This window comes from Eublepharis macularius, chromosome 15, assembly GCF_028583425.1.
Source record: "Eublepharis macularius isolate TG4126 chromosome 15, MPM_Emac_v1.0, whole genome shotgun sequence".
In the NCBI taxonomy this organism is placed as follows: domain Eukaryota; kingdom Metazoa; phylum Chordata; class Lepidosauria; order Squamata; family Eublepharidae; genus Eublepharis; species Eublepharis macularius.
Window position 1 is genome coordinate 35,378,919 of NC_072804.1, and position 27,121 is coordinate 35,406,039.

At 45.4% G+C, this 27,121-nt stretch overlaps 1 protein-coding gene across 1 annotated transcript in view; it reads right to left on the bottom strand.

Annotated features, from left to right (window-relative positions):
* Positions 1-27,121, bottom strand: part of COL9A2 (collagen type IX alpha 2 chain) — a 56,395-nt gene that overhangs the window by 14,796 nt on the left and 14,478 nt on the right. Inside the window, exons 9-25 of the mRNA XM_054998874.1 lie at positions 26,496-26,549; positions 25,481-25,528; positions 23,782-23,838; positions 20,921-20,974; positions 19,075-19,128; positions 16,742-16,795; positions 15,014-15,067; positions 14,412-14,465; positions 9,862-9,915; positions 9,640-9,693; positions 7,389-7,442; positions 6,800-6,844; positions 6,594-6,647; positions 5,604-5,657; positions 5,005-5,058; positions 2,305-2,376; positions 655-690 (exon numbers count right to left, since the gene is read on the bottom strand). Coding sequence (XP_054854849.1) covers positions 655-690; positions 2,305-2,376; positions 5,005-5,058; positions 5,604-5,657; positions 6,594-6,647; positions 6,800-6,844; positions 7,389-7,442; positions 9,640-9,693; positions 9,862-9,915; positions 14,412-14,465; positions 15,014-15,067; positions 16,742-16,795; positions 19,075-19,128; positions 20,921-20,974; positions 23,782-23,838; positions 25,481-25,528; positions 26,496-26,549 — 906 coding nt within the window. The remainder of the gene's footprint in view (positions 1-654; positions 691-2,304; positions 2,377-5,004; positions 5,059-5,603; positions 5,658-6,593; positions 6,648-6,799; positions 6,845-7,388; positions 7,443-9,639; positions 9,694-9,861; positions 9,916-14,411; positions 14,466-15,013; positions 15,068-16,741; positions 16,796-19,074; positions 19,129-20,920; positions 20,975-23,781; positions 23,839-25,480; positions 25,529-26,495; positions 26,550-27,121) is intronic.

Genomic DNA, 27,121 nt, shown 5'->3' on the forward strand with positions numbered 1-27,121 from the left:
ACTAAAATATTATTTATTACACCCGTATCCAGGTTACTCATAACCACTATTGTCTAAAAATTGAGCCCAGCAACTGATACTTGGATGGCTGAAGAGTCTATCTCTGTCTATCTAGTACTGCTCATACAGCTATTGCCTTAAGCAGAAATTAAAATGGGATGAACCGTACTTGATATCATGACTCTGATGTTTAATTATTGACCCTCTATATTTTGCCACAGAAAGAGTAAAGGAATCATTTGTATCCGATACTAACCTCGTCACCTGGGCTCTCACGTTAAGTAGTTCCATATTTTTAAGTAGAGGGATGATTAAGCTAGCCCTTAACTCGTTATGGCTGGAGAGTCAAGGAAATCTGGCTCACAGAAAATCTTGCTGGCTCCTAAGAATTGCAAACTACACCCCCCCCCCGCCGCCAAATTAAACCCTATGAGCTTGCATGGACCTCTCAATAGATCACAACCAGGAGCTGGTCAGATCCAAACTTCCTTAACAGGCAGTGCTCCCCGCCGAACCACTGGAATGCAAAGTACAGCAAGTGGGGTTTGCAAGACAACACCCCAAGAAACCTGGTAGTTTTGTGATGGCTCTAGCCAAGCTGGCCTCAAAAAGAAAGCAGTAAAGGGATTTTAAAAAGCAGGGAGAGATACTTACAACATCCCCTTTGGACCCAATTTTCCCTGGGAAGCCCTAGAGAACGGAACAAAAAAATGGCAATTTAGGAGGAGTGGAAGAGCAGGTAACCAACGCAAGTTTCTAGGCTTTAAGGACACAAAAGTATTTAGAAAAATCCTTTCTACCAGACAGCAATGCCCCAACGGGCCTGTGTGTATAAAAATCAACAAAGATAGAAGAGCCCTGTGGTGCAGAGTGGTGAGCTGAAGTACTGCAGCCTAAGCTCTGCTCGCGACCTGAGTTCAATCCTGGCGGAAGCTGAGTTCAGGTAATAATAACATAATAATAACATTCGATTTATATACCGCCCTTCAGGACAACTTAATGCCCACTCAGAGCGGTTTACAAAGTGTTATTATTACCCCACAACAATCACCCTGTGAGGTGGGTGGGGCTAAGAGAGCTCAAGAGAACTGTGACTCGCCCAAGGTCACCCAGCTGGCTTCAAGAGGAGGAGTGGGGAATCAAACCCGGCTCTCCAGATTAGAGTCCCGTGCTCTTAACCACTGCACCAAACTGGCTCTCAGGTAGCCAGCTCAAGGTTGACTCTCAGCCTTCCATCCTTCCGAGGTCAGTAAAATGAGTACCCAGTTTCCTGGGGGTAAAGTGTAGGTGACTGGGGAAGGGAATGGCAAACCACCCCGTAAAAAGTCTGCCAAGAAAACATCGTGATGCAACGTCCCCCCATGGGTCAGTAATGACTCGGTGTTTGCACAGAGGACTACCTTTACCTTTACCAACAAAGACAATAACACCAATGTGTATGTCTGAAAGCATCTTTCTGTCTCTCTTTGTTTCTCTAGGTGAAACAAAGTCTATGGACTAGGAGGGGGCTTCAGTGTCCATTATAATGCTTGCCCCCCACATTTAACCAACCCAAGTTCAATTCAGCAGAATATGTTTTTTTAAAGCAGGATTTATGCAAACTTGCTCCTTTACAAAATTTATACAAGGTGCAGAAGTCGTATTTTCTTGATGCATAAATTGGATTGCCCAGGCATAGAATTTTTTAATATTATGAGGATAGAAAACGCACAACCCTGACTTTGGCCACTAATGCCCTCTCTCCTACCCTCTGTGATTCTAGTTCCTTCTAAAAAGTAACCACATTTATGCAGAGCACACTTATTTCTGCAAACCTGCCCAACATGCACATTTGTTTCCTTTTGTCAAGTTTCTTGGACTTGCCAGCCAAACTGGGTTTCTTCTAGAGGTGGGCATGAACCAGGGAAAAACCAAACTGTGTGGTTCGTGGCGTTTCAAAAACCACGAACTTTCACAAATTTGCCCCGGTTCATGAATCGATTTGTTTGGTTCGTGAAAACTTCACTTCCGGGACAGCAGGTCACTTCCGGGGCTGCAGAAAGCCCATCTCCCCCCCCCCTCCATTGCCTAGAAAACTGATTGAACAGTGCCAGGCTGTCTGCAGTGACAAACCGAAAAACGAACCAAATGAACAGGCCTAAAGTTTGTGGCGGTTCGTCGGAAATGGGCTCTGACAAACTGCCAATTCGCGAACCATGAACCGGCCCAGTTCGTGACAAATTTTGGTTCATATTTTGGTTCGTGCCCACCTCTCATTTTTCCCTTAATGTCATTGCATATGAGTCAGTGATATTGAGAAGGTACCTTGTCCCCTTTAACTCCAGGAAGTCCTTGTGGGCCTGGGATTCCCGGGGGGCCCTGCTCCCCCTTAGCGCCCTGGAAATAAAAAGGGGAAAGAAAACCTCTGAGAAAGAACAGGAACAACAGACAAATGCACCTTTCCCAGAAAAACTTCAAGGGGACATTACAATTTGAGATTGCTGAAATTGAGTTCATTCAGAAATTCAGAACAATGGACACCCAGGGCTCAACAGAGACAGAGAATTCTTTTCTCACTACGGATCCTAATTTGCTGCATTACCTCCCATGCGCTAATCAAGGTCTAATCAAGCAAGTCAGAATTAGAAGCCACAGCAAGCCTTGAACATGCATCCGGAGAGCTTTCAGGAGGGGATTCAGTCTGAATGCCACCGAAGAGAGGGCTTTACAACAAGACCTGCAAGGAAGATTCCCTGCACCAAATGGCTTGAGAAGAACAGGTCAGCTGGTCACACTTTTATCTCCCCTTCTTCCAAGGAGACCAAGGGCATGCTCAGAAGAAGGTACATGCTTCCCTTCTCCTCCATTTGATTCTCACAACGATCCTGTAAGGAGATTAGGTGAAGGCAGTGATCATCCCACGATCACCCAGTGAGCATCAGAGTAGAATGAGGATGGGTTAAGGTTTTAAACCTTATGCCTGTTGCTGCTACGGATCTTAAGTTGTGACTTACTCAACAAAAAATTATGTTTAGAGTATATTGGACACCAGAGCGCCTTTTTACTACAGGGTTAAGCGCAGTGCCTCTCTTGCACATATGTTTTGAACAAGTTCAGTCATTCAGTCTTTTGGGGAAGAAATCATTACTCATATTAATGTTTTTATTAGAATACTCATTTCTTTTGGAGGATGTTGCTGTACTGTTAAAACTATTTGCCTGTCTCATGGAATTTAACTGATGGTCAACAGAAATGTACTCTCCGTGCCCTTACAGTCGCTAAAAGACTTATACTACAACACTGGAAAGACAAACACCCACTTCCTGTAATTCACTGAATTGAGGACCTCATAAACTTACCAACATTTGAATATATCACATATAGATGGCCAGTTGTGTATGGACTTATTTTTACATATTGGGAAACCTTTATCAAAGCCTATGTACAGATCTTCCAATAGTGTTTTTGTACCCAGCACTGTTTTGCACTAATAACTGAACTGAGGTCCCTCCCTGGTGTTGCTTTTATTGCTACACAACACAGGCCACAAACTCCCTTCATCTTGTTTTCCATCTTTGCTCGGCCCTCAACATCACAAGAGCCGAACTGGACAGCAGTTCCCTTCCACTGTATGATTATGGCTATGAAGAGGTCTTGCTTGTTGCCTTTTCACATGTGATGCCACGGGGTTCTTATGGTGTCTCATTCTCTGAAGAACACGGGAAGGCTTTGCAATCGAGACTTTGAGCGAAAACGTCTTCTGCCCAAGAATTCACTCCAATATTTCAACCACTGGGTCTACACAGTGGCCGTTTCAACACTACTTATCTTCATCCGGAACACCGCGGAACATTGCGAAAAAAACGCAGAAGATAGCGTCTTCTTGCACGACATCGCGCAAAACTCACACAAGTAGACGCTATCTTCCATGTATTTTTCATGATGTTCTGCAGCGTTCTGGATGAAGGTAAGTAGTGTGGAAATGGCCAGTGTCCATAAGACACTGAACCCCACTGTAAGCTCATAGCTGGCAGAAAGGCAGGTGGTTGGGAGAAGAAGCCATCAAGCTTCGAGCACAGAGCACTCAAGCACTCGGTTATGTGAATGGCTCTGGCTGAAGTGGGCTAGGGGGTTTCCCAACCTCCAGGGGACCAACTTGAAGAATCAGGGATGGCTTGCCAGTCTGTTCCTTCCCAGTCGCAAAGGATGGACGTTGTCATATGCACTTGAAATGTGTAATCCTTGAGAAAACACCCATCCTGCTGCTTAAAGATCCAGCCCTTTCACTTGCCGGGGAAGTTCCTGGCGAGTTGTTACCCTGGCGGCCTGCTTGCAGCCTGAAGCAAGCCGAACCAGGCAGCACCGGCAGTGTCACCCACACTTTAGAAGCTGCTCGGCTTTGCATGCTCCAGGGCTGTCCCGTCTCCTCTCCCCTCCAGTAGCTTTTGTAAAGCGTGGGTAATTCAGGTAACTCTGTCAATGCAACTGGGTCATTTATTCCCTTGCCACTCAAGGATGCAGCAGAATTACTGTCCTGCAGAGGAGACTACCTGATGCATCTCTGCATGAATCCTTGCTCTTGCCTTGCTGCCTTCCAATCTGAAGGCACAGAAATAGGGACTCATGCAGAAACACAGAAGGTGGGCACCTCCACATGCCATTAGTTCTTGCTGTTAATTTTCTTTAAAAAATGTTATCCCTTCCAATTTAATTCTGAAAAAGGAACCCATGGTGATCAGAGTGTTTGGGAAACACGGTTCTTCTGGAAGAAAGCCTTGCAGACTCAGTTGTTTTCAGAGGGCCAACACTGAGATGGTGGACCTCTAGCTGTACATGTTAAAATTGTGGCAAAACTCCCGTTTTCAGACTCTTTCCACTGGGGAAACTGTAGAGAGAAGGAAGGTACAGGGAAGACAGGCTAGCATATGCAGAAACTGCAGAATAACAAATGGAGATTGAAGAAGAAAGAAAAACAGAGCAAGTCCAAGTAGATGCAAGTCTACCTCCAGATTCTCATATACTCACCACTTTTCCCTGCAGCCCTGGAATGCCCACTGGTCCCCTCTCACCGCGATCTCCCTGAATAAAGAAGGGGGAGTTGGTCAAAATGCTCACTTCTTCCTGGGTCACTCACATCAACTGCCTGCCATTTGCATTTTGGGGGGATTAGAGTTGCCAACCTCCAGGTGGGGACTGGAGTTCTCTCAGAATTACATCTGATATACAGACTAGAGAGATCAGTTCTCCTGGAAGAAATCGACGCTTTGGAGGGCAGAGTCTACAGCATCACATCCCTGCTGAGCTCCATCCCTTGCCCAGGCTCTGCCCTCCTCCAACACCCCTCCCAAATCACCAGGAATTTCTCAAGCCGGACTTGACGAGACTACCCTGTTGGGCATGGGACACCCAACATGCCCCAGTCCCTGAAAGGGAAGGCTGTGCTCTCTTTGGCAAAAGGTTTGCCCAGCCAGAAAGCCGCTCCAGCCACGTTTGCAAAAACCACTGGAATTATTTGCACGATTTAATAAGCAAACTAAATCCACCCTTCTATCCATTCACGAAAATGTCCACCAGCACAGGAACCCAACATTATCCCTGCCTCCGAGGGAATGTGCAAGACTTACTTTCACACCAGGAACTCCTTGAGGGCCCACTTCCCCACGAGGTCCAGGCTCACCCTAAATGGGGGGGGGACCAGAGATTTTGTGGTAAGCAACAAATTCCCAGAAAAAGGTAGCATCGTCTGTCCATGGTAGCCAAACCAAGAAAGAGCTCTGCAGCAGAAGTATATTATGCAAAATTCATTAAACAAGTTAATTCTGTTAAGGTGCCATGGGACAAATTGCGGTTCTTGATGCTAAGATTTCATGGTGCAATGCTGCCTCCTGCCAGCCCAGAAAAGGAAACTGCAGGCATTAACAGTGATTTTCAGTCACTCTCCTCCCTTCACCACCAGCGATCAGCTGTACTCCAGAAAAAGCCACTTGGGGTAAAGGAATAACAAGAGTACACGTTCAAGGGCAGGCAGCAGAGGTAGCCTGCATTGCTTGATCCCTGCCAAACAGCTTCCAGTCAAGGGTTAGCGGCCACTCAAATTGGGCTGTTTTAATATCCCAATTCTCGCTCGTCCCTGCTGTACAACTGTATTTGTTTCTTCTGCAACAACTTGTCCCATGCTGGCTTCTGAAAAATAGTGTGCTACTATGCTGATCCCAACAATCTGCAATTTAAGCACACCTCTGGAAAGTTTCAGGGTGGGGCAAAGGGAGGAAATGATGTCGCACGCCACGGAAATGTCGCATCCGGGCTGACATAACATCTGGACTTTTGCTTGGATGCGACGGTGATGCAGCATACAACCTCATTTCCACCCCCTACTATTGCTCCACCAATCCGGTGTCAATGTGGAAGAGCCCAGCGGCTGGGAGAATGCCCGCCACAAGTGGCACACCTGGTCTGCATGCATATGAAGTTGCGCTCCCACCCAGAGATTGTAATGTAACTTGCAAGAAATGACTGTGCCGATTAAAACATGACTCAGTAAAGGACTACTTAAACCTATAGGTCAGAGGAATAGATCAAGAAAGAAAGTGGGTGGGGGGACATTGACTTACAATTTTCCCAGGTAGCCCACTGGAACCTGGCAGACCACGGCCTCCTGGTTCACCCTATGACGTGAGGGGGCGGGGAGAGAAATAGGGACAAAATTCAGTGCATTTAATGGTTCCCAACCTGTGCTGGCCTCTGAGCCTCTCTTTATTTTACAGGCAAAAAGAAACAGGATGGTTTTTAAAAAAAAAACTCAAGGATTTTGGCTTACCTTCTGCCCTGGGCCACCTTTGGTTCCAGGTGCACCTGGCAAACCCTAAGAGGAAACAAAAAAACCCCCAAAGCATTGGTTGTGGGTAAAAGGCAAGTGTTACTCTTCCAGTTTGGGAAGGGCTTTTGACAAGACACAGACTTAGAATGAACATTCCGTCTCATGGAAAGCTGATGACTCTTTTTCTCCACTTAATGGTTGGTGGCAGCGACTGCTCAGTTGACTTCAGCGTACCATTTTACTGATCAGTTACATTTTCACCACAGCCTTCCTTAAGCTGCGATCAGAGTGATGTAGGCCAGTTTCCTCCTCCATTTTATCTTCGCCGCAACTCTATGAGGAAGGTTAAACTGAGAACCTGAGGGGCCCAAGGTCACCCTTGGGGCATCACTGCAAGCAGAGGATTTGAACTCAGGTCTGGGCTTCATCCACCACATAAACCACACACTGATAATTCTGCTGGCACGTGATAAATATGGTAGAGAGAGTTTTCTGCCAAGGACAGCTCAACTGGGCTGGGTTTTGAAACAGGGAAAGTAGCAAACTTAGGTCCGGGATTGGCTCTGATTGGAAAGAACGTAATACTTACGGCTAATCCTCGGTGGCCCGGTGGCCCAGGAAGGCCCGGCTGTCCTGCACTCCCCTGCAAGTCAGGACAAGGAAAGACATTATTGGAAGAGAGTAAATTATGGAGCAAGCAGAGGCTTACCGATAACCAGAAGGGGTGCTGTTAGGGTTCCCACTCCTAGGGCTACCTAAACATATGCTAAGTACTTCCAGCTTTACGAGAAAGCATTTCCTAGAGCTACACTTTGTTACTTCCAGGTAGCTCTAGGAACTGCCACAAACCTATGGTAAAAACTTTCTGTAAGTAGACAAGTAGACCTTATTTTCTTTGTCTCCCGCTACTGGAATGAGACCTGGGGGTGGGAATTCCCCACCCCAACAGCCCTAAATGCCATGGCTGCACTGAGTTATGCTGACAGGAATGTCAGCGTAAGGAAGTGAGCTACAGACCTGCTTGCAAATTGGAAGCATCGCTGTACAAGCTTATGCAAGGAACAGACTCATGACTTGCTATCAGACCAAGCAGTGAAGAGGAAACAGAGCATACCAAAGCCTCTTCCTAGTGTAGCACTGCCTCTAAAGGAGGACAGAATGCCACAGCCCTCTTTGAGGACTAGCACCTACCCACAGGAGCAGGCACTAAAGATTTTGGTGTTGCTTAGCTGTCCCAACCAAATGAAATTTGGTGATTTCTGCATGGCTCACTACAGGGCCACACAGCTTCTCATACTGCTTAGCGGCCACCATGACCTTATGTGGCCTTCATTATTCTCCCCAGAGCAAGATGAAAAGCAAGCCTCAGGCTGAGGTTGTCCTGTCCCTTTAATTGAAGCTTTAAGAGGGGAAATGGGCAGTCGAAGCTTCTCATGGCATGGAATTAAATAATGCCCCAATCTATTAAATGAACAGGATAACTTTTTTTCTCCAGGCCTGCTGGTAACCCTACCCTAGGGTTACCAAGTCTCCTTAACCTCCTGGTGGGAGGTAGGGGACCTGGCACTTACCCGCTCAGCGGGCCCATGATGCTTCTTGCCAGCATGATGATGTCACTTCTGGGAAGTGACGTCGTCACGGAGGTGCACATGTGCTTTGCAGTGGGCTGATTTTGGCCTCAAATGGGCCCAAACAGGTCCATTTGGGGCCAAAATCAGCCCACTGCAAAGCACAGGAGCACTCTCGGGGTGGCATAATGACTTCACTCCTGAGAGTGACATTGCTGCACTGACCTGGGAGCGCACCAAGGAGGCTTGTTTCTGTGCCTCCCCACGCCCCGCCAGCCAAGTAAGTGGAGGCAGGGGCGGAGGGTGAAAGCGGGGGATCCCCTGCCCCCCACTGCAGAAATGCGATCTCAACCTCAGGCACATTCAGGGTGCCAGACCTTGCGGCAAACTTTCTGTTTCTTTCTGGCTTCTTTGTTCTAAGAAGGTATAGTCTCCAGCTCTGTTTTAAGATAGCTTGAAGTGAAGGAATTTGGCAACCAAGTAAGTTCTGAGTGACCCCCATCAGCCTAAAACATTAGCTGAACAGTGAAAGAAAATGTCTGGAATGCTTTGATTTTTTAAAAAAATATATTGGTTACCATTTTTAGGAGTTTTCTGCTCCTTATCCTTTAATGTTATGGAAATCCTGATTTCCATTACATTAAAATTACTGTTTTTCAACACTGTACCTTTGGGACCTTTCATCCTCTGTTCGGCCCATCAGGTGACCACACATGAGGTCTGCTCCGCACTAGGGTTCTTTTGTTCAATGCATAGTAGGACAGTGGGAGGTAATATGGTTTTTACGGGTTGGGGATCCTTGGTTAGAGGAAAGAAATGAACTGGGATGAAGCACAAGCAGGGCTTTTTTCAGTGGGAATGCGTTGGAATGGAGTTCCATCACCTCTTGAAAATGGTCACATGGCCAGTGGGGTCCCGCCCCCTGATCTCCAGACAGAGGGGAGTTGAGATTGCCTTCCGTGCCAAGTGGCGTGGAGGGCAATCTAAACGCCCCTCTGTCTGGAGATCAGGGGGCGGGGCCACTGGTCATGTGACCCTTTTTGCAGAGGGCAATTTAAACTTTAAAAAACTCCCCCCTTGTTCCAGCTGACCCAAAGTGACATCATTGTGCAGTCCTGAGTTCTACCACTGAGTTCCACTACCTCTTTTCCCAGAAAGAAAGCCCTGAGCACAAGTCTGGGCAAGAAACAACTCTGAATGACTCTAAGGACTGAACTGGCTAGAATGCCTTTTTTATACTTATTCATCTTATACTTGAAGCAGACACCTTACCTTGACCCCAGGGATACCTGGAGTGCCATCTTTGCCATCAATCCCAGGAAGACCCTACAAAAGAGGCAAAGAGGGAGGGGGGATAAATCAGGTCTTGGCCATGTTTCAGCAAGTTCAGAAGTCAATCTACCTTAGGCATGAAACTAATCAAACTGTGCTCCTGCGTTTCTCCCGGAATCCTGCAGAGCGATGAAACGGAACTCAGAAAGAGGCAATACTTACATTTCCCCCTTTGGGTCCCATTCCTCCCTGAGGACCTCTGATACCACGAGCACCCTAGAAAGGGATGAAAAAGAAGGAACATAAGAAATGCCTAAGAACCAACCTGGGAATGGAGGGAATTCCAGCCCATCATAGGACGTTGATATTTTACATGACGGCAGCAGCTAGACTTTTGTATGCGCAAAAATGGAAAGTACAAGAAGTGCCAACTATTGAAGATTGGACCTACAAATTGCTGTACATGGCAGAAATGGACAAGATGACAAGAAAACTGAGAAATCTGGACTCAGGGCAGTTTAACACAGACTGGGAGAAGATGAAACAATATTTGGAGAAGAAATGGGAGGTGGGAGGAGAACTGTGGCAGTTTGAGAACTACTGAAGTATAATAAAATGTAGAGGGGGGTGACTTTACCGGGGGGGAGAAGAGATAAATGTGAATTTCTAAGCAGTTAGATCAATAGAATGATATATATATAGATATATATAGATTAACAAACAGAATATCGATAGAAAATAACTAACCATAAGGGTTAACTATAAGGATTGATTAACTAACAATATTTTCTTTTGGTAAGACGTGTACAATGTACCAAATTGAATATGTTTATTTGAAGATATATATGAGTCAAATTGATTGACTATATGATGATAGTTATATAGAATCATTATTGAGGGAAAATAGAAATATTAAAGTAATTAAATATAACTAAAACAGAAAGAAGAAGATAGAATGAGTAACATATAGAGCATAAGTCAAATTGTTTGATTTAAATGAATGTATGATTTATATGGTTTATGATCTATGGAAATATTTGAAATTGGAATTATAGAAAATGGGATAAATTGTTTATCCAATATGGAAACAAAGACTCATAGTTTGGGTATAGAGTATTAAAAATAGTTAAGGATGCATTGCTTAGAACAAAGGGAGAATATATATTTGTTAGATAGAGGAATTTAATAGGAGTAAGGGAAAAGGGACAAAGGGTTGGAAAACTGTTGGAAGTCAACAAAAAGGGGGGGAAAGGGTGGGGGTTAGAAATTGAAAAAGGGGAGAATTGACTGTAATGTAAAAATAATTGATTCTAACCCAATAAAAAAATTTTCTAAAAAAAAAAAAAGAAATGCCTAAGAACCAGCGCAGCACGTGGCTATGGTTTCTTCACTGCCTGTACTTTTACTCTCCCCGCCAACTGAAAAAGACATTCAATTGGACGGAAATCAAAAAACGGCATTTGATTTGCATAGGAAGGAAGGGGAGGGCCCCATCTGGCTCTGCGAGAGTCTATATTATTCAACATTTTATAGAAATTGAAGGCTGGTCTGTGAAGACTAATATGCTCCCAGTGGCCACTGGCATAGATGGTTATTAAACAGATTAATGGAAGAGAAGTCTACCAGTGGCTACTAGATCAAGCGAGGAAGGGAAACTTCCCTATACAGAGGCAGTATACCTTTGAATCCCAGTGCCAGGAGGCAACATCAGGGAAAAGTCTTGACTTCCATGCCCCGTTTGTTGGCCCTCTAGGGCAAGTGGATGGCCACTGTGTGAAACAGGATGCTGGACTAGATGGACTCCTGGACTGATCTAGCAGGGTGCCTCTGACATCTTAACGGCTGCATATGATAGTTAATGTGGAGCCTCCACAGTCACAGGCAGTATACCTCTGAATGGCAGAAGCTGGAGGCATAAAACAAGGGAAGATACCTTTGCTCCCTGCTCCTATGCTTTCAGAGACATCTGGCTGGCACAGCTGGAGACAGAACACAAGACTGGAGAAGTCGTGGTCTGGCTCAACAAGGCCATTCTTAGGCGACACAATAATGTTGGGAAGGTCCAGCCCAGAAATCACAAGCGTTATGAATGACACTTCTGAAGCTGATCCAAATAACCTTGCTCCCCATTACCACCCGCCCGGCCTGTCTAGATTCCTTCCGTTCAAGGGAAGGGGGGGAGAGATGCAAGCATATAGACCGCCAAAGTCTCATTAATAATGTGTTTTGGAGCTTCAATTCTCCCCACCCACCCCCTCCACGACTGCAGCAGAGGACTGGAATCCACTAATCCATTTTGTACAGTATCCAAGTCAAAATATGTCTTCGCTTTGACAATGACTGAGTTAATGAGCAAGGGGAGGCCACAAGTTGGTGGGAATGACGGAGGGCACTGCAGAGGACTCCACTGAAATTAAGGGGGAGGGAACTGCAGTCTTTGAAGGAGCCCGTGAAGCAGGGAAAGGGTTGGACAAGAATGTTGCCATCTCAGCTGGAGAGGAACGGACAGAAACACAAGGGCTGTGGGCCTCATTCCAAGGGCCAGGTCGCTAGCCATATCCCTCCCTATGAGGGTGAACTTCTGTATCCACTACGTGGCTTCAAGACAGGTTTCTTGTGCATGCAAGGAAAGCGACACATCTCCAACCTGCACAGTTTGTGAGACGCCAAGCTGAACACAACCGCCGGGCACATTAACTCTCCCCTTTGTTTTGCCATCCCAAGCAGGAATTAAGGCCTGTGGTGGGCTGCATGCCTTTCACGTGCAGAAGGCAAATCTAACATGGATTTCTCGGCAGGAAAATCCAATGCCAGCAGGAACAGATCCGACACCCCACCCTGAGAGAAGCGCTGCTGGGATGTTTCAGCTGTTTCAGCTGTTACAAAATGTGGCAACCTTGCCGTGCAATAGGACTGGGTATAAGGAGTACGTGCTACCCTTCATCCACTAGTTCTGGGCTCAATGTAACGTGCTGCTGATGAGCTAGAAACAGAAATATACAGCTGGAAGGGACCTCAAGGGTCATCTAGTCCAACACCCTGCACAGTGCAGGAGATTCACAGCTACCCCTTTTATTCCTGCATTGACCTCTATTGCATTGCCCAGAGGAAGGCAAAAAAAAAAATCTCCAGGATCCCCGGCCAATCTGGCCTGGAGGAAAATTTCTTCCTGATCCCAAAGTGGCAATCAGCATGTCTGTGGGCACATAAGAAAGGGCCACGAGAACTGAGCGCTGGCTCAGCCCTTCCTGCCCCCCTCTCACAATCTGCCTAAGTTCCTACTGAGTCAAAGCTTTAGGGGGCAGGGGGCAGCATATCTAACAGTGTATCTTAAATACAGTTCACCCTTCTGAGCCCACCGACTTTGATGAATGGATTTAGACGGGCATAACTCTGTTCAGCATTGTGCTGCATTCTAGCTTGGCTCGGGATCAGCCAGCCTGGACGTTTTCATTGCTTTCTAATCCTGTAGGTTGCTGGAATTGTCAGATTTGGTCTGCTTTGTTTTCATGCCTGTGGTTAACTATTCTTTTGCTTATTTGGGGGCATTTTTACAGGTGTGCCGTTTTTCCACCAGCGATATACCATTGAGACATGCAACCGAATCCACAAATGAGACGGGAAAATACACACAAGTTTATAGGAACAACCTGGTGCAAAAGAAACAGAAAATAGCATGAAAAGAAAGAATTGCTGGTTCATTCCTTACATGGGAAAAGACTCGTGAACACATGAAGTTGCCTTTACTGAATCAGACACTTGATCCATCAGAGTCAATATTGGCTGTTTCCACACGGCTTACCTTGTTCCAGAAAACAGCGAAATCTTGCGCGAAATCTCGCGAGAAGACGCTGTTATCGTGCAAGAAGACGCGATAACAGCATCTTCTCGTGCAATTTCGCGTGAGATTTCGGTGTTTTCCGGAACAAGGTAAGCCATGTGGAAATGGCCATTGTCTACTCAGATTGGCAGTAGCTCTCCAGGGTCTCAGGCGGAAGTCTTTCCCATTACCTACTGCCTGGTCCTTTAACTGGAGATGTGGGCGATTGAACCTGGAAACTTCTGCATGCCAAGCAAATGCTCTGCCACGGAGCCACTGAACTGGGACAACTCACAATGACTGATCTCAACCCCGATCACGATCTTCAAGGCTGTCCAGGAATGCCTTCTGAATTTTTCCAAATCAGGATCTGCCCTCAAGTAAGCCTTCCACACTGGAATCTCCTTCCCCAAACTCCTTGACAACACTCAAATCAAGGTGTCTTCTGGAAGCAGATTTTATTCGAATTGGCTTTGGGGTATGCATGCAAGAACCAGGCAAAAGAGGATTTAAGCAACGTAACCACTGTGGGGTTGACACCGCACAGTATTCTGTGGCCTTGGGATGTGGTGGGTTACAAGCAGGATTAAAATAAACAAACACCCTAGGAAACAAGCATTTCTAATGAGGACCAAGAAGCAGGACCTCAACCTCTGTGTGAGGGAGTAGCTGTACAACCTTCCACAAACAGAGGAGTATGCTATGTTTACAAAATGTGAGGATCACCCTTATTGCCCTGATGTCTGGATCAAGCTGTTCATGTTTCTACTTTTTTAAAAGGTATGAATATAAGAGAATGGGTAGGGGAAAAACCCCAACCCCCCATAACTGTTTAAAGCTATCACAAGAGAATAAAGTATCTACCAAAGTATTAATATTAACACAATTATGGGAGTTTTATCAAGAGTGCCTTGAAAGTTTCTTAAATGAGTCTGTGAAGTATTTTACTCACAAGATCTCCCTTCTCACCAGCTTGTCCTGGGGGCCCCCTTGGGCCTTCTTCACCCTACAAGGGAAAATGTTATTGTTAATAAAGAAAATGAGACAGAAACCTTCCATGCCTTTCAAAGATTCATTTCCAGAGAGTAAAGAAATGTCTCTGAAATTCTGCTGCTGTGGGACCTGAATGAATGAAATCCTGCTTTCAAGTCATAGTTGACTTATGGCGACCCCTGGTGGGGTTTTCAAGGCAAGACACTTACAGAGGTGGTCTGCCATTGCCTGCCTCTGCAGCCTTTGTCTTCTTTGGAGGTCTCCCATCCAATTACTAACCAAGGCTGACCCTGCTTAGCTTCTGAAATCTGACGAGGTCAGGCTGTCCTGGGCTATCCAAGTCAGGGCTTGGTGTGGGACCCCGCTTGAAGCAAATGTGAAGCACATAGGGACAGTATAACTGGGAGAAAAAAACCAGTTCTTTCTCCCTCAAAAAAAAAATTATTTTTAACTATGCCTCCTTTCACTTGCCAACCTCTGCTCACATGGGGCCCGAAGCAGCCATTTGAAGGTGAACCCACCCAACTTGTAGAGATAAACCGTGCAAACAAAGTGTGTTACCGGTGGTCCTGCTGCTCCAATAGTTCCGATCATTCCTTTATAACCTCGGGGCCCCTATGAAAAAAATGGCATAAAGTGAAAGAAATGTCCCATGCCACGAAAGAGGTGTACTGCGGCAAAATGAACGTATGTGTTCCTTTCCACCACAACATATCCCCCCCACCAGCACTTTCACCTCCCCCCTTGTATTGCTGCCACACTGCCCCTGGGGCATTACAGGGCACGTAGCAAATGTTTGCCCCTTTCTTAGCCAAAAGGGGCACAATGAGCACTAAAATAGTGACAGCAGCACCATTGATAAGACCATGGATGGGATAATGAGGGAGAAGCCATGCAATTTCTACCTGGGCTGCTTTTGGGAGGGAGGTGGGTTTAAACCCCTTCTCTCAGTAGTGATTTCCACAGTGGAAAATAGTTTCAGGTGAGTAGCCATGTTGGTCTGTAGTAGACAAATAAAGATGAAGAAACAATTGGTGCAAAGGAAAGGAATCTTTAATATTTGTATAACCTTTATGTGATTTGTGTGCAGCCATCAGGGGAAATCTTCCAGATTCTCTTTAATTCTGTTCCTGTATATACACTTAAAGTCTGGAAGGTTCCCCCTGACAAGGGCCCTTTTCACACTACGTACCTGCTTCCAGAACATCGTGAAACGCAGCTCAAAAAACACGGAAGATAGCGTCTTCTCGTGAGAGTTTTGCACGACATCGCACAAAACTCTTGCAAGAAGACGCTATCTTCTGCATTTTTTGCACTGCGTTTCGCGATGTTCTGGAAGCAGATACGTAGTGTGAAAAGGGCCAAAGCTGCATGCGAAACGTGTAGGGATTATACAAACATTAAAGATCCCTTACCGCTGCACTCATTGTTTCTTCATCTTCATTTTGCCTTGGTGCAGCCCCCTTTCCTCTTCACTGTAGCAGAGGAGCAAGATTTGGGTCCAGCAGCACCTTAAAGACAAACGAGGTTTCCAGGGGATGAGCTCTGAGAGTCGGACCTACCTTCATCAGATATTTAGAAATCTAGTTGGTCTTTAAGGTGCTACTGGGCCTGAATCGTGCACAGTGGAAATAAAATACCACGCCTGAGAAGCTTTTGCCCATGCCGGGGGGGGGGGGGGGGAATGCAGTTAGCCAAATGGTTTGCCTAGCAATGGGAAGATATGAGACTTGGTAAATTAACCAAAAGAAAATCCTAAAAAGCCTGATGACGAAATCTGCCCCAGGAGGCACAGAAGGCCGAAGCACAGGAGGGTCAGATAAAGAAGCAAAGGAGAAGAGGAAAAATTAACATATTCAAGTCCTTGAGAGCTTATAGACTTTTGGAGGGGGAGATACTGGGGATGGGGGAGGCTTTCCAAATTGTTCTCCTCCCTGCTGCTTGTAAAAACATATTCACTTTTAAAAAGCAGCACGCAAGAGCAGCAGCAAACACCTGGAACCAGAAAACCCACAATGCCAGGAACTATTAAAAATGAAGCACAACAACAAAAGACGAGACTTTAGCCAACAAAGGCGAGACAGACTTTGCTTGGTGCCTAAAAGAGTATCAAGCGAGCACCAGGCACAGACGTCTTATCCTGCACAACCACAGGAGAGGCCCATTTTGGGGGTTGGTCTCCTGGAGAAAAGGCCTCTGGATAAAGACTTCAAGAGATGTGCAGGCCCACGCACATCATGATGACACCATCAGCACATTAAGCCTTTCCCTTCCATCTGGGGCACCTACCGTTTCTCCCTTAGGCCCTGCCATTCCAGGGTATCCGCGGAGCCCTTGTGGACCCTGGGAAAGAAAAGCAAACCAAGCCCTGGATTAATCCCCTTGCAGCAAGCTGAGGTCATGTCTTACGGCCATACAAAAGCTGCCACTACCCTTCCCCTGTCACCTTGAAAAATATCCATCCATGGATGAAGCGTAGAGTATTGTTACTCAAAAAAAAAAAAAGATTAGTCGCTAGCTTCCCCCCACCCCTCCCGTCTGATTCACTGATCATCTCCTGCTGATATTTCCTTCCTATGACCCGATTCAGGACATCCATTTAATAACATTAACTCAAAAAACCGTAACAGACACTCGGACAAAGAAAATTTTCCACCAGCTTAAGGAAAAAATTAAATCCCTGCCTGTTAATTAATTCTTATCATCAAAGCGGAATTAATTAATGATTTCCCTCGGGACTGTGTTCTTTGTAAAGACCGAGAGAAGAAAGCCTTGGTGGGAATGCGTCAACCTGGTGTGGATTGACTAAAACAGAAGCCCCGTATCCCTCACAATCCAAGCTTGCTGCAAAAGTCACCTTCAGAGCTCCCTTTTTACTTAAAGCCTAGATGCTGCCTAACATTCATCATCACGTGAAAAGTCGCCACATGTTAACACTCTGTTAAGAATTCTGAAACACCCCAGAGAACACCCCAAAGAAAGCTGGAGGGGTTTGCAGAATAATTTCATGCCTTTTCGCTAGCCCTCCGCTGACTACCTCTGCTCAACTTATCTCATCTTAAGAGAGAAGGTTCTTTAGGGGCTGGAGTGTGAAGAAAGGGGCTCAAATGGACAATCAGCCACCTTTTGTTGGCCCCTTGTTCATCTCTGCTTCTCTTTTTTTCTGTCCTCTCTGCTGCACCTGGACCTGCTGCCACTAGGGTTGCCAACTGCATGTTAGGAAATTCCTGGAGATTTGGCGGATGGAGCTGAGGAGTGTGAGGGTTGGGCAGGGACCTCGGCGGGGTATAATGCCATAGACTTTGCTCTCCAAAGCAGCCATTTTCTTCAGGGGATCTCATCTCTGTAGTCTGGAGATCTGTTGTAATTCTGGGAGATCTTCAGGCCCCAACTGGAGGTTGGCAACACTAGCTGCTGCTGCAGTATTGCTATATCTGCACCAACACATTTGGACTCAGGAAGAGGGACCCTGGTGGGCCAAGGAGCTGATCCACTTCTTCCTTCCCCAGATACCATCTCACCAAGGCTACTTATCATGCGATAAAGGTCACATGGGGCCAGACACTTGCTTTTCCCAGGTGGAACTCTGTGGGCCAAGCTACACATGACGAAAGACACTTGCCTGGCAAGTGGATTGAGTGGAGGGCAAGTGAACAGGGAGAAATACACTTGCCATTCAAGTGTCATTTGTCACTTGTAGCTTGGCCCTGTGTCTTTGAGCATAAGCTGATTGCTTTGCTCCTGTCGCAAGTAACCAAAATAGATTGTTATATTTGCATAGAAGAGGCATCGCTTCCAGGTCAAATCCTGAGCACCAGAGCCCTCTTAGAACCACTGGTCCCAGCCTAGGCTGGAGAGCAAACTCCTCCATACATTCTGCCTAGCCACCTGGGGATGTAAATTTTTTGGAACTTCTGAAGACACAGGTGAGGGGGGCATATTGACATTTCCAGGAGGAACTAAAACATATGCCAGGCTTACTTATCGAAGTTAAACAGCTTTAAGAATACAAAGTGCATTTATGTTTAACAATTAGCAGTCAGCACGTAAACCAGCACTGTTTGTTATACATATGAAGATTTTTTAAATATATAGTTTTTTTAAAATTCTAACAAGAATCATAAGGATCCCCCAAATACTTCTGCTGCACTCTAAAGTACATAAATATATATATTAATCTGTTGGGAATCAGCAAAAACAAAAAGAGAGATGAACATAGAAATCATCAACATGAGAGTAACTCAGAAAGGAAAATGTGACATGCCAGTGTCTGGGAGTTGGTGGGCCACTAAACATTTTCTGGGCAAGTAACTTTTCTAGATTTATTTCCATGGGTTATGCAGAATCACAAGCACTTGTTGCTAGGAGGAAGAGCCCGGCAACTAATTTATCTACAGTGCAATTTCAGTGATCATGCTGAAAGAGAAAATGGTTCATAAGATACGCCCCCCCCCCCTTTAGTTTCCCCAACATCTTCAATTTTTCCATACCAAAACTCAGGGAAAGAGATTTGGCCACAAGTGAACAGAAGTGAGCCCACATCAGATCCTGGGACAGGGACTAACAGACAGCACAGAGTGGAAAGAATAAAATTAAGAAACAGAAATAAATAAATACGTTACGGGAGGGCCGGGTATTCCTTGTTCTCCAGATAAGCCAACGTCTCCCTTTGGACCCTGGTCAAATTTTTATTAAAAAGATGTCAGTTCACAAACTGGTTTTGAAACACTGGATGTTGACTTTTGAATTAAAACTCTAATAATGCGGTGAAACAATGGGATCCAGATAATCTACATTTTACCCTACTGGTAACATATGAGCCTCCAACCACTGGTCCATACAGTCCTGCACTATCTATTCCGTCTGGCTGAAGCTCCAGAAGGCTTGAGATGGGAAAGGTATTTACCAGCACCTGGTGCCTGACATCCTTTAACCGTAGGTGCCAGGGATCAAACTGGGGACCTTCTTCATGCAACATAAGACCCTGTCCACTGAACAACAGGGTTTCACTATAGGAGGCATTACACAGGCTGAGCATTGTCTGTTCCGACTGTTCAGGGATTCAATCAGAGACACTTTTCCTAAACTAACCTTTTTGAACTAGTAGTGGTGTGGGTTGAACCTGGGACCTGCGTTATATAAAGAGTTTCTCTACATGAGACATCTGACACGTGAAGAACACATGTCGAGAGACGCAATGGTAGCCAAGAAGGGTAGTTTAAAAAGACAGAGCCAGCGGCAGGGCATTGGAGCTGTGTGAAGGGGCTGTGAAATGACAGAAGGGAAACTTCAGCCCATTATAACCTCTCCAGGTCTAAGCCCGGCCTCACTGCCCTCTGGTTACCATCTCACTCAGTTCTAGACTGGAGAGGTGAAATTGACAGAGCCTTTGGAGAGGCAAAGATGAAATTAACAAACCCTCTGAGGAGCAATCTCCGCACGCTCTGTCTTTTTAAACTACGCTTCCCAGCTAACATTGCATCTTCCTACACTTGACAAACACATGCTGAGGCGTCTTGTGCAGAGAGACTCAAAGGTATCCAGTCTGAACTGCTTGTGGGTCCTTTCCAAAGCAACAACTCCTAGATCTCCCCTACCCCCTTTAAGTACATGAGTCTCTCTCCTTGTCCCTTGCTTTGCAATGCCAGGCCTTGACAAATTTTCTTTGGGTTTATGATTTAGGAGCTAGACTAATTTGTCAGCCATTATATTTTAATCACCATACTTTCTAATTATTGCGACCATAAAACCTAATCCTAACGTCTTCATGATTTCTTGTCATTTTTTAAAGCTGTACCAAAGGGGTTGTAGCGTATAAATAAATATGGAGTGATCCTATTGACTTCACAACAAAAGAGCTAACCTCTATCATTCCCCTAAATAAGCTTTGTACTTCTACTGAGAATCACCAAGAGGCATGTACAGTAAATGACTGCTGAAAATACTAGGCACCACAATGAAATTTCTAGGCCCCATGGTGTCCTGGCGCCAGAGATTTGTTGAATCCTGCACTGTGCTGATTTTGAAGTCTTTTTTTTCTTTTCTTTCACCACTTTTGTGCCTTTTCCCCTCTCTATCTCACACCTTCTGTGCTGCTCCCATTTCCAACATCTACCCTTCAAACATGCAAAGGATGCTCGTGATTTGAAGACCACAGAATTTCTCAGAACTCCATTGCAGGTTCATCCACACATTCCATTTCTAGGTTTATGTCCAAGATGTACATTTGTGAAAGCATAAAGGGTGAACAAGCAAGAACAGACTTCTCCAAATATGCATGTCATGTACATCAACTCTTGAGGAAGCCCAGGCTGGATGTAACTCCCTGTCAAGGGGAACTCCAACACCAAACTCAGATTCACCCTTGTGTAATGTGTGAAAAGGCCTTTTACAGGCAGCACTCTTTTCCTAGGAGTCACTCAAGAATCCAGTAAAGGAAGAGCTGGGATAGAATATACATGTACTCACGGGCTTGCCCTGTCTTCCAGACTCCCCCAGGGCTCCAGGGCGGCCTTTATGACCCTAAAAGGGAAAAAAGTGGATCACTTATAGAAAAGTATTTTCTGAACAAGGATGCTGCTTCTCCAACCAACAGCAGCTGATTTGGGTACCTGAGTCCTACAGTGATGCTGTCACTTCTGGGTTCGCCCTGAAAGTGACTTCACAATGTCGCCATGCCTCCGTCACCACAGCCCCCCATGTCCCCATCCGCCCAGTCTCCCAGTACATGCCAGCTGCTGACTGGCAACCCTATCTAAACCCAACACTCAAGTCACTATCCCACATCTAGCGACCATTTTTTCCAGTTGCTGGGTTTTCTTTTACTCTGTCTTCAAACAAATTATATCAAGTAACTATTAATGAGTAAGTCCTGGGTTGGAACCTGTGGAGAGTGAAGAAAGGAGCCACTTCAGTGACCAGACTGCCCCTTCCTCTCATGAGACCTTCCTTCCTGGGCCTTACCAAGGAAGATTGGAGGGGAACAAATTGCAAAACAAAGCGAGGGGAGTGTTAAGTAGAAAACTGAGAGTGTCCCCTGCGTAGAAACCTTCTTCAATTTTGGCCAGTGCGCACACCAATAAAACACAGTTTTTACAAATGAGCACACACTGACCCATGCACCCTACATAAATATCCGTATCTATGTGACCAGAGTGACATAAATATCCAGTTTCCTTGGCATTTTACAGTGCAAAACCAGAGCCCAAACCCTAGAAAGAAAAAGTAGGACAAGATGCAAAACCGGAAAGGTTAGCCCTGTCCTCATCCACAAGCCTGTTTTATGTGACTCTCTCTTGATGGAGCTTGGTGCACTGAAGTCTGTGCCTCCACTCACAAAATTTACTTTATATAGCCATATCTCACACATTTTTATCCCACTGCCTCCAAGGAGCTTGGGATGGCACACATGGGCCAACTCAAGGAGAATTTGTTGTCCCTTGGCCACCCTGCAGTACTCACAAGGATTAAAACGTTTGTGAAAGTTAAAAGAGATAACCAGGAATGTGTTCGTTAGTTCCTGGTTGCACATCACACTCAGCCTGTGAAAGGTAGCCCTGTGTAAGTCAGAAATTTACAGCTGAAGATTTGGAAGGTTCTCCTAGTGATAGATAAAGAAAGCTGGAGGGGATCGCAGAGCAGCTGGCCATATTTCACTCTCTGTTAATGTCCATTCTTCTTATTTCTCCTTAGCATTAATTGTCCGTCATCTGACCACTGCCATCTCCCTTCAGCTGCTAAAGAAGGAAGAGTAACAGACAGAAACAGTAGAGAGCTGGCAGCCCTTTGTTCTCTTGCAACTTTCTTGGCCTGTCTCCCAGGGAATCCTTCAAAATGTTCTGCAATCAGATCCTGGCTTAATCATGGTTGCTTTCAAGAAAATCTAATTTTACCCTCCTGGTAACATATGAGCCTCCAACCTTCCCATACAGTCCTGCACTATCTGTTCCATCCAGCTGCAACTTCTGGGAGCTCGAGATGGGAAGGCTATTTCCCAGCACCTGTGACCTACCATCTCATCCATGATAGGGCCAGGCCAGTTAAATAATAAAGTGGATTAATGTAAATGAAGTAAACAAATAACAGAAAATCTGCCGGTTTTCTGTGTGCGGAGAGTTTTTCGATAGTTGAGAATTCCACACGGTCATCTTGCACGAGCTTCCACCTGTAACCTCTGTCTCTTCTACCATTTCTGCTACCTCATTCTCCTCCCAGCATGTGTGAACCAGGCCTTTCTGTGAATGCTCAGACAGTAAGGATGTTAAATAACTGAGGCAGCAGTAGTAATAAAATAAATCAGAGTCCTGTAGTACCTTACTGGCCAACTAAATTTCCAGGATATAAGCTTTCTTGTGAAAGCTCACTTTATCGGATGAATTTACTTTATTTGCTTTATACCCTGGAAAATATTGTTGGTCTTTAAGGTGCTATTGGACACGAATTTTGACAGCAGAACATGATAGCAAATTCAGACCAAACTTGGTGTACAACGCAAGTAATTTGAGCAACTATCCTGGAATATTCCACAAAGTGGACACCAGAAAAGCCAGAAATATTAGTTGGTTAGCGCCCTAGAACAGTTTCCTGAGACTCTTAAGAAATTTATTTATTTATTTATTTATTTATTTATTTATTTATTTATTTATTTATTTATTTTATTCGATTTATACCCCACCCTCCCCACAAATGGGCTCAGGGCAGCTAACATTAAAAATACATTAAAATCACAAAAACATAAAATCAACAATAATTTTTTAAAAAATCATTAAAATAGTCCAGGAGCAGGCTATTTAGACAAATATTGGGAGTCCATATATGGGCATAGCAGATGGCCGAGGGCAGGCCCAGAAGAAGTGGTGGTCTTAGATTGAAGAAGGAGGACACCCGCTGGCACTCAGCTGTAGGCCCAGAAGAATATCTCCGTTTTACAGGCCCTGCGAAACTGTAACAGGTCCCGTAGGGCCCGGATCTCCAGCGGGAGAGCGTTCCACCAGGCCGGGGCCAGGGCAGAAAAAGCCCTGGTCCTGGTTGAGGCCAGACAGATGTCCTTCGGGCCAAGGACCACCAGGAGTTGCTTGTCTGCAGAGCACAACACCCTGCAGGGGACGTAATGGAAGAGGTGGTCCCACAGGTATGCAGGTCCCAGTCCGTGAAGGGCTTTAAACACCAAGGTTAAATGAATCCTAAGCACCTTCACTCAAAATTGGGTCCATACAGTGGGGCTTTTCCCCAGGAAAGAACTGCAGGATTGCACTGCAAACTACTTAAAAGGTATGGTGGTTACTGTTACCTGTGCCAACAAGACATAACAGAAGTTAGTCCTTCCTTACCTTCAAGCCCTGCAATCCTTGGGGGCCCTTGGGTCCAGGGGGGCAGTTGGTTGGACACTGTTGGGGAGAGATAATAAGAGATTTGTTTCAACTAAGCAGCAACACAGCAGTGGGGAAGAAAGAAGGACTCATTTTAGTAAGAGATTTTCCAAATGAGTATTGTATTACTAGTTCACACGTTAGGTGTACACCTAAAAATGAGGTGTGAATGGAACAAACTCATATTTGGAAACATATTCAGCATGCAAGTATGTTCATCAGAGAGCCAGGCGTGGCACAAACATCCCGTGGATTGTACATTCGGTCACATAGCTTTTGCTGCCACTTAATGTGTAGAAAACATCCTCAGAGCGAACATAGCAACTTTTAAAAAGTGAGATCTATTTATACGTAAAGCATATCTGCTCAACAAAAGCCCAAAAGCAGGAAATAGAGCCACCAGGCCTCCTACTATAGTGTGAGGCCTCATGCAGGCAGCCCTCCTTACTCACTGCCACTTTGAGTGGCAGGGGAGATCTTAACAAAAAAAATCAGCACTGAACGCTCCACAACATCACTTCCAGGGAAAACGTGGAAGTGACGTCAGGTAGATCTAGGAATTGCCACAAACTCCAAGGTTTTACCATAGAGTTTTTAGCTATTCCTAAAGTTACTTCCAGATTTTCCCAGAAGTGACGCCATGCCCTCCCCCCTGCATGTCCTAGCCCCTAAAGCTCTGGCTGGTTGCCAAGCACAGCCCGGCACTCCTAGTAGGATACAAAGGTTTTTTTTAAATGCCAATACTAATATAAAATACTTTGCTTAAAAACAAACTATATTGCATATTTTCATGTTGCATATTAGATCTTACCTTTGGTGACTAAATTAATTTATTTGATTGAAATATTTAAATGCCATTTTGCTAGGGAGGGTTCTCCCCTCTAGGTAAATGCCAATTATGGGTGGTAGGACTCTCTCTCTCTCACAGGAGGTCTTTCAACCAGAGGATGATTTCTTGCATCCATCAGGAGATTGGTTGGACTCAATGGCCAGCAAGGACCCTTCCAATAGTATGATTTGTCTTCCATTTCTAATGTTTTAGATCTTCAGCTAAGCTTACAATTAAGTTACAATTAAGAACAATATAAAATGCTTAAAATTGTTTTTTTAAACTCCAGCGAAGTAAACAACACAGCCCAAAAGTCCAAACAAATAAATCAGAGCCGGTCAATATTAACTAACATTAAAGGGTCGGGCAAACAGGAGGAATTTCAAGAAAGTGATTCTTGAGCAAAATCACAAATGCTTTGGCTGTGTTTGCATTAAACTTTTTCCAGCCAGTGACACAAGAAAAGAGGGTCACAGTAGGCAGGGCTTTTTTTTCAGCTGGAACGCGGTGGAACAGAGTTCCGGCAGCTCTTGAAAATGGTCACATGGCCAGCGGCCCCACCCCCTGATCTCCAGACAGAGGGGAGTTTAGATCGCTCCCTGCGCCGTGGCACAGAGGGCAATCTAAACTCCCCTGCCTGGAGATCAGGGGGCAGGGCCACCGGCCACGTGACCATTTTCGCTGAGGGAAATTTAAAAAACTCCCCCCTTGTTCCAGCTGACCTAAAGTGACATCATTGTGCAGTCCTGAGTTCCACCACTGAGTTCCACCACCTCTTTTCCCAGAAAAAAAAGCCCTGACAGTAGGTATAATTGCAGCTGTCCTCCTTACCAAGAAATCTGCACTGCCTTCAACTCCTTGAATGTGCCCAACAGGACCCTTGAGGAAAAAAAGAGGAACAAATCAAGTAGCCAAATGTAACTTGTTTCCAGACTGCTCTGGGTTCAAAGGTGTTAGGAAACGGGGATTTCCTGCTTCCCCATAGCATTGTGGTGCGTTTGCGCACCTCCTGAGCTTTCCCTGTGCTTTCTCAAACTTGCTTGGCTCTGAAGTTCTGGGAAAGATTGCAGTGATGCCTGGATGGGTGCTGCAGGGATTTTCTCACCCACACAGAAGACAATTCCCCTGAAACTGTCCTTGCGGCAGACTTCTCCTCCTGCCACCAGAGGTCTCTTTTATTTAAAAAAAAATGGAATTAAAATGTGGTTATAATGATATGCCATTGTAACAATACATGAAATAGGTTCTCTGAATTCCTGCTTTCATTTTTTTTTCTTATTTGTGAAGATATGCCTTTCCCCTTATAACTGCACAAAGGAAGGGGCTGGAGCCTGTTTTTCAACTGGAGCTGAGAATTCAGAATATAGTTACATAGGTATATCAATATAGCAATATTCTTGTACAAATGGACCAGGGGAAGGGAGGTGGCCACTGCTCAGGGATTGGGGAAGGGAAACTGTGGGAAAGCATGCCATGTGGAAACCCCATTCCTGCTGCGCTTTATCAGCCACAGCAGAAAACCACACAAACCCATGGAAACCACCACGTTTTTACACCATGTGAAAGGGGTGAAGGCAAGGTCTGGAAGCTTGTAACGAGCCTGCCTCATAGCCAGGAACATATGCACAGTCAACTGTCATGGCAGTGGATCAGCAAGAGTAGGAAAAAATCCCTCTAATCACTCCATAATTTCTTATTCTTATAAATGGCTGCAGTTACATTGCATCAGGGGCTTTGTAGTCTATACTTCTTAAGATTCATCTTCAAGTATTTCTCTCCACTCTGCTTGCAGTTCATCCTCTAATTCTATGTAAAAGATCAGAAACAGGAACCAGAAAACACTTACAGGCTTCCCAGGAGGCCCCGGAGGCCCTTGTGGCCCATCTGGTCCACGTTCCCCCTGAAAAATAGCAACCACAAAAACATCTGTCAAGTAAAGTCTTTTGACAGTTAGCAGAGATGTGTCAAAGACAACCCAGAATGCATAGCTTCTTCATTAATACTGGCAGGAGAGAGCCTACTGCTTCTAGCAATGGGGAAAAAAATGCCTGGAATTCCAGATCTGGCCATTTGTTCATTAAATAGGTAAGTGAGGAAGCAAAACCTGACCTGGGTGGCCCAGGCTAGCCCAGTCTTGTCAGAGCTCAGAAGCTAAGCAGGGTCAGCCCTGATTAGTAATTGGATGGGAGTCCACCAAGGAAGTCCAGGGCCTTTACACAGAGGCAGTCAAAGGCAAACCACCGCTGTTCTTCTCTTGCCTTGAAGACCCTATGGGGTTGCCATAAGTAGGCTGCGACTTGACAGCACTTTGCACAAAGTAAGGAAGCATGCCTCTCTCTCTGATGGTAGAAAATTCTGGAACTTCGAGGCAAGTTCAGGCTTGCTGCTTCCTCATGGGGATTTTTCCCCACGTGGAAAGCAGGAAACTCCCAGACTACCGGGGAACAACCACAAAACAACGTACTCATTCTG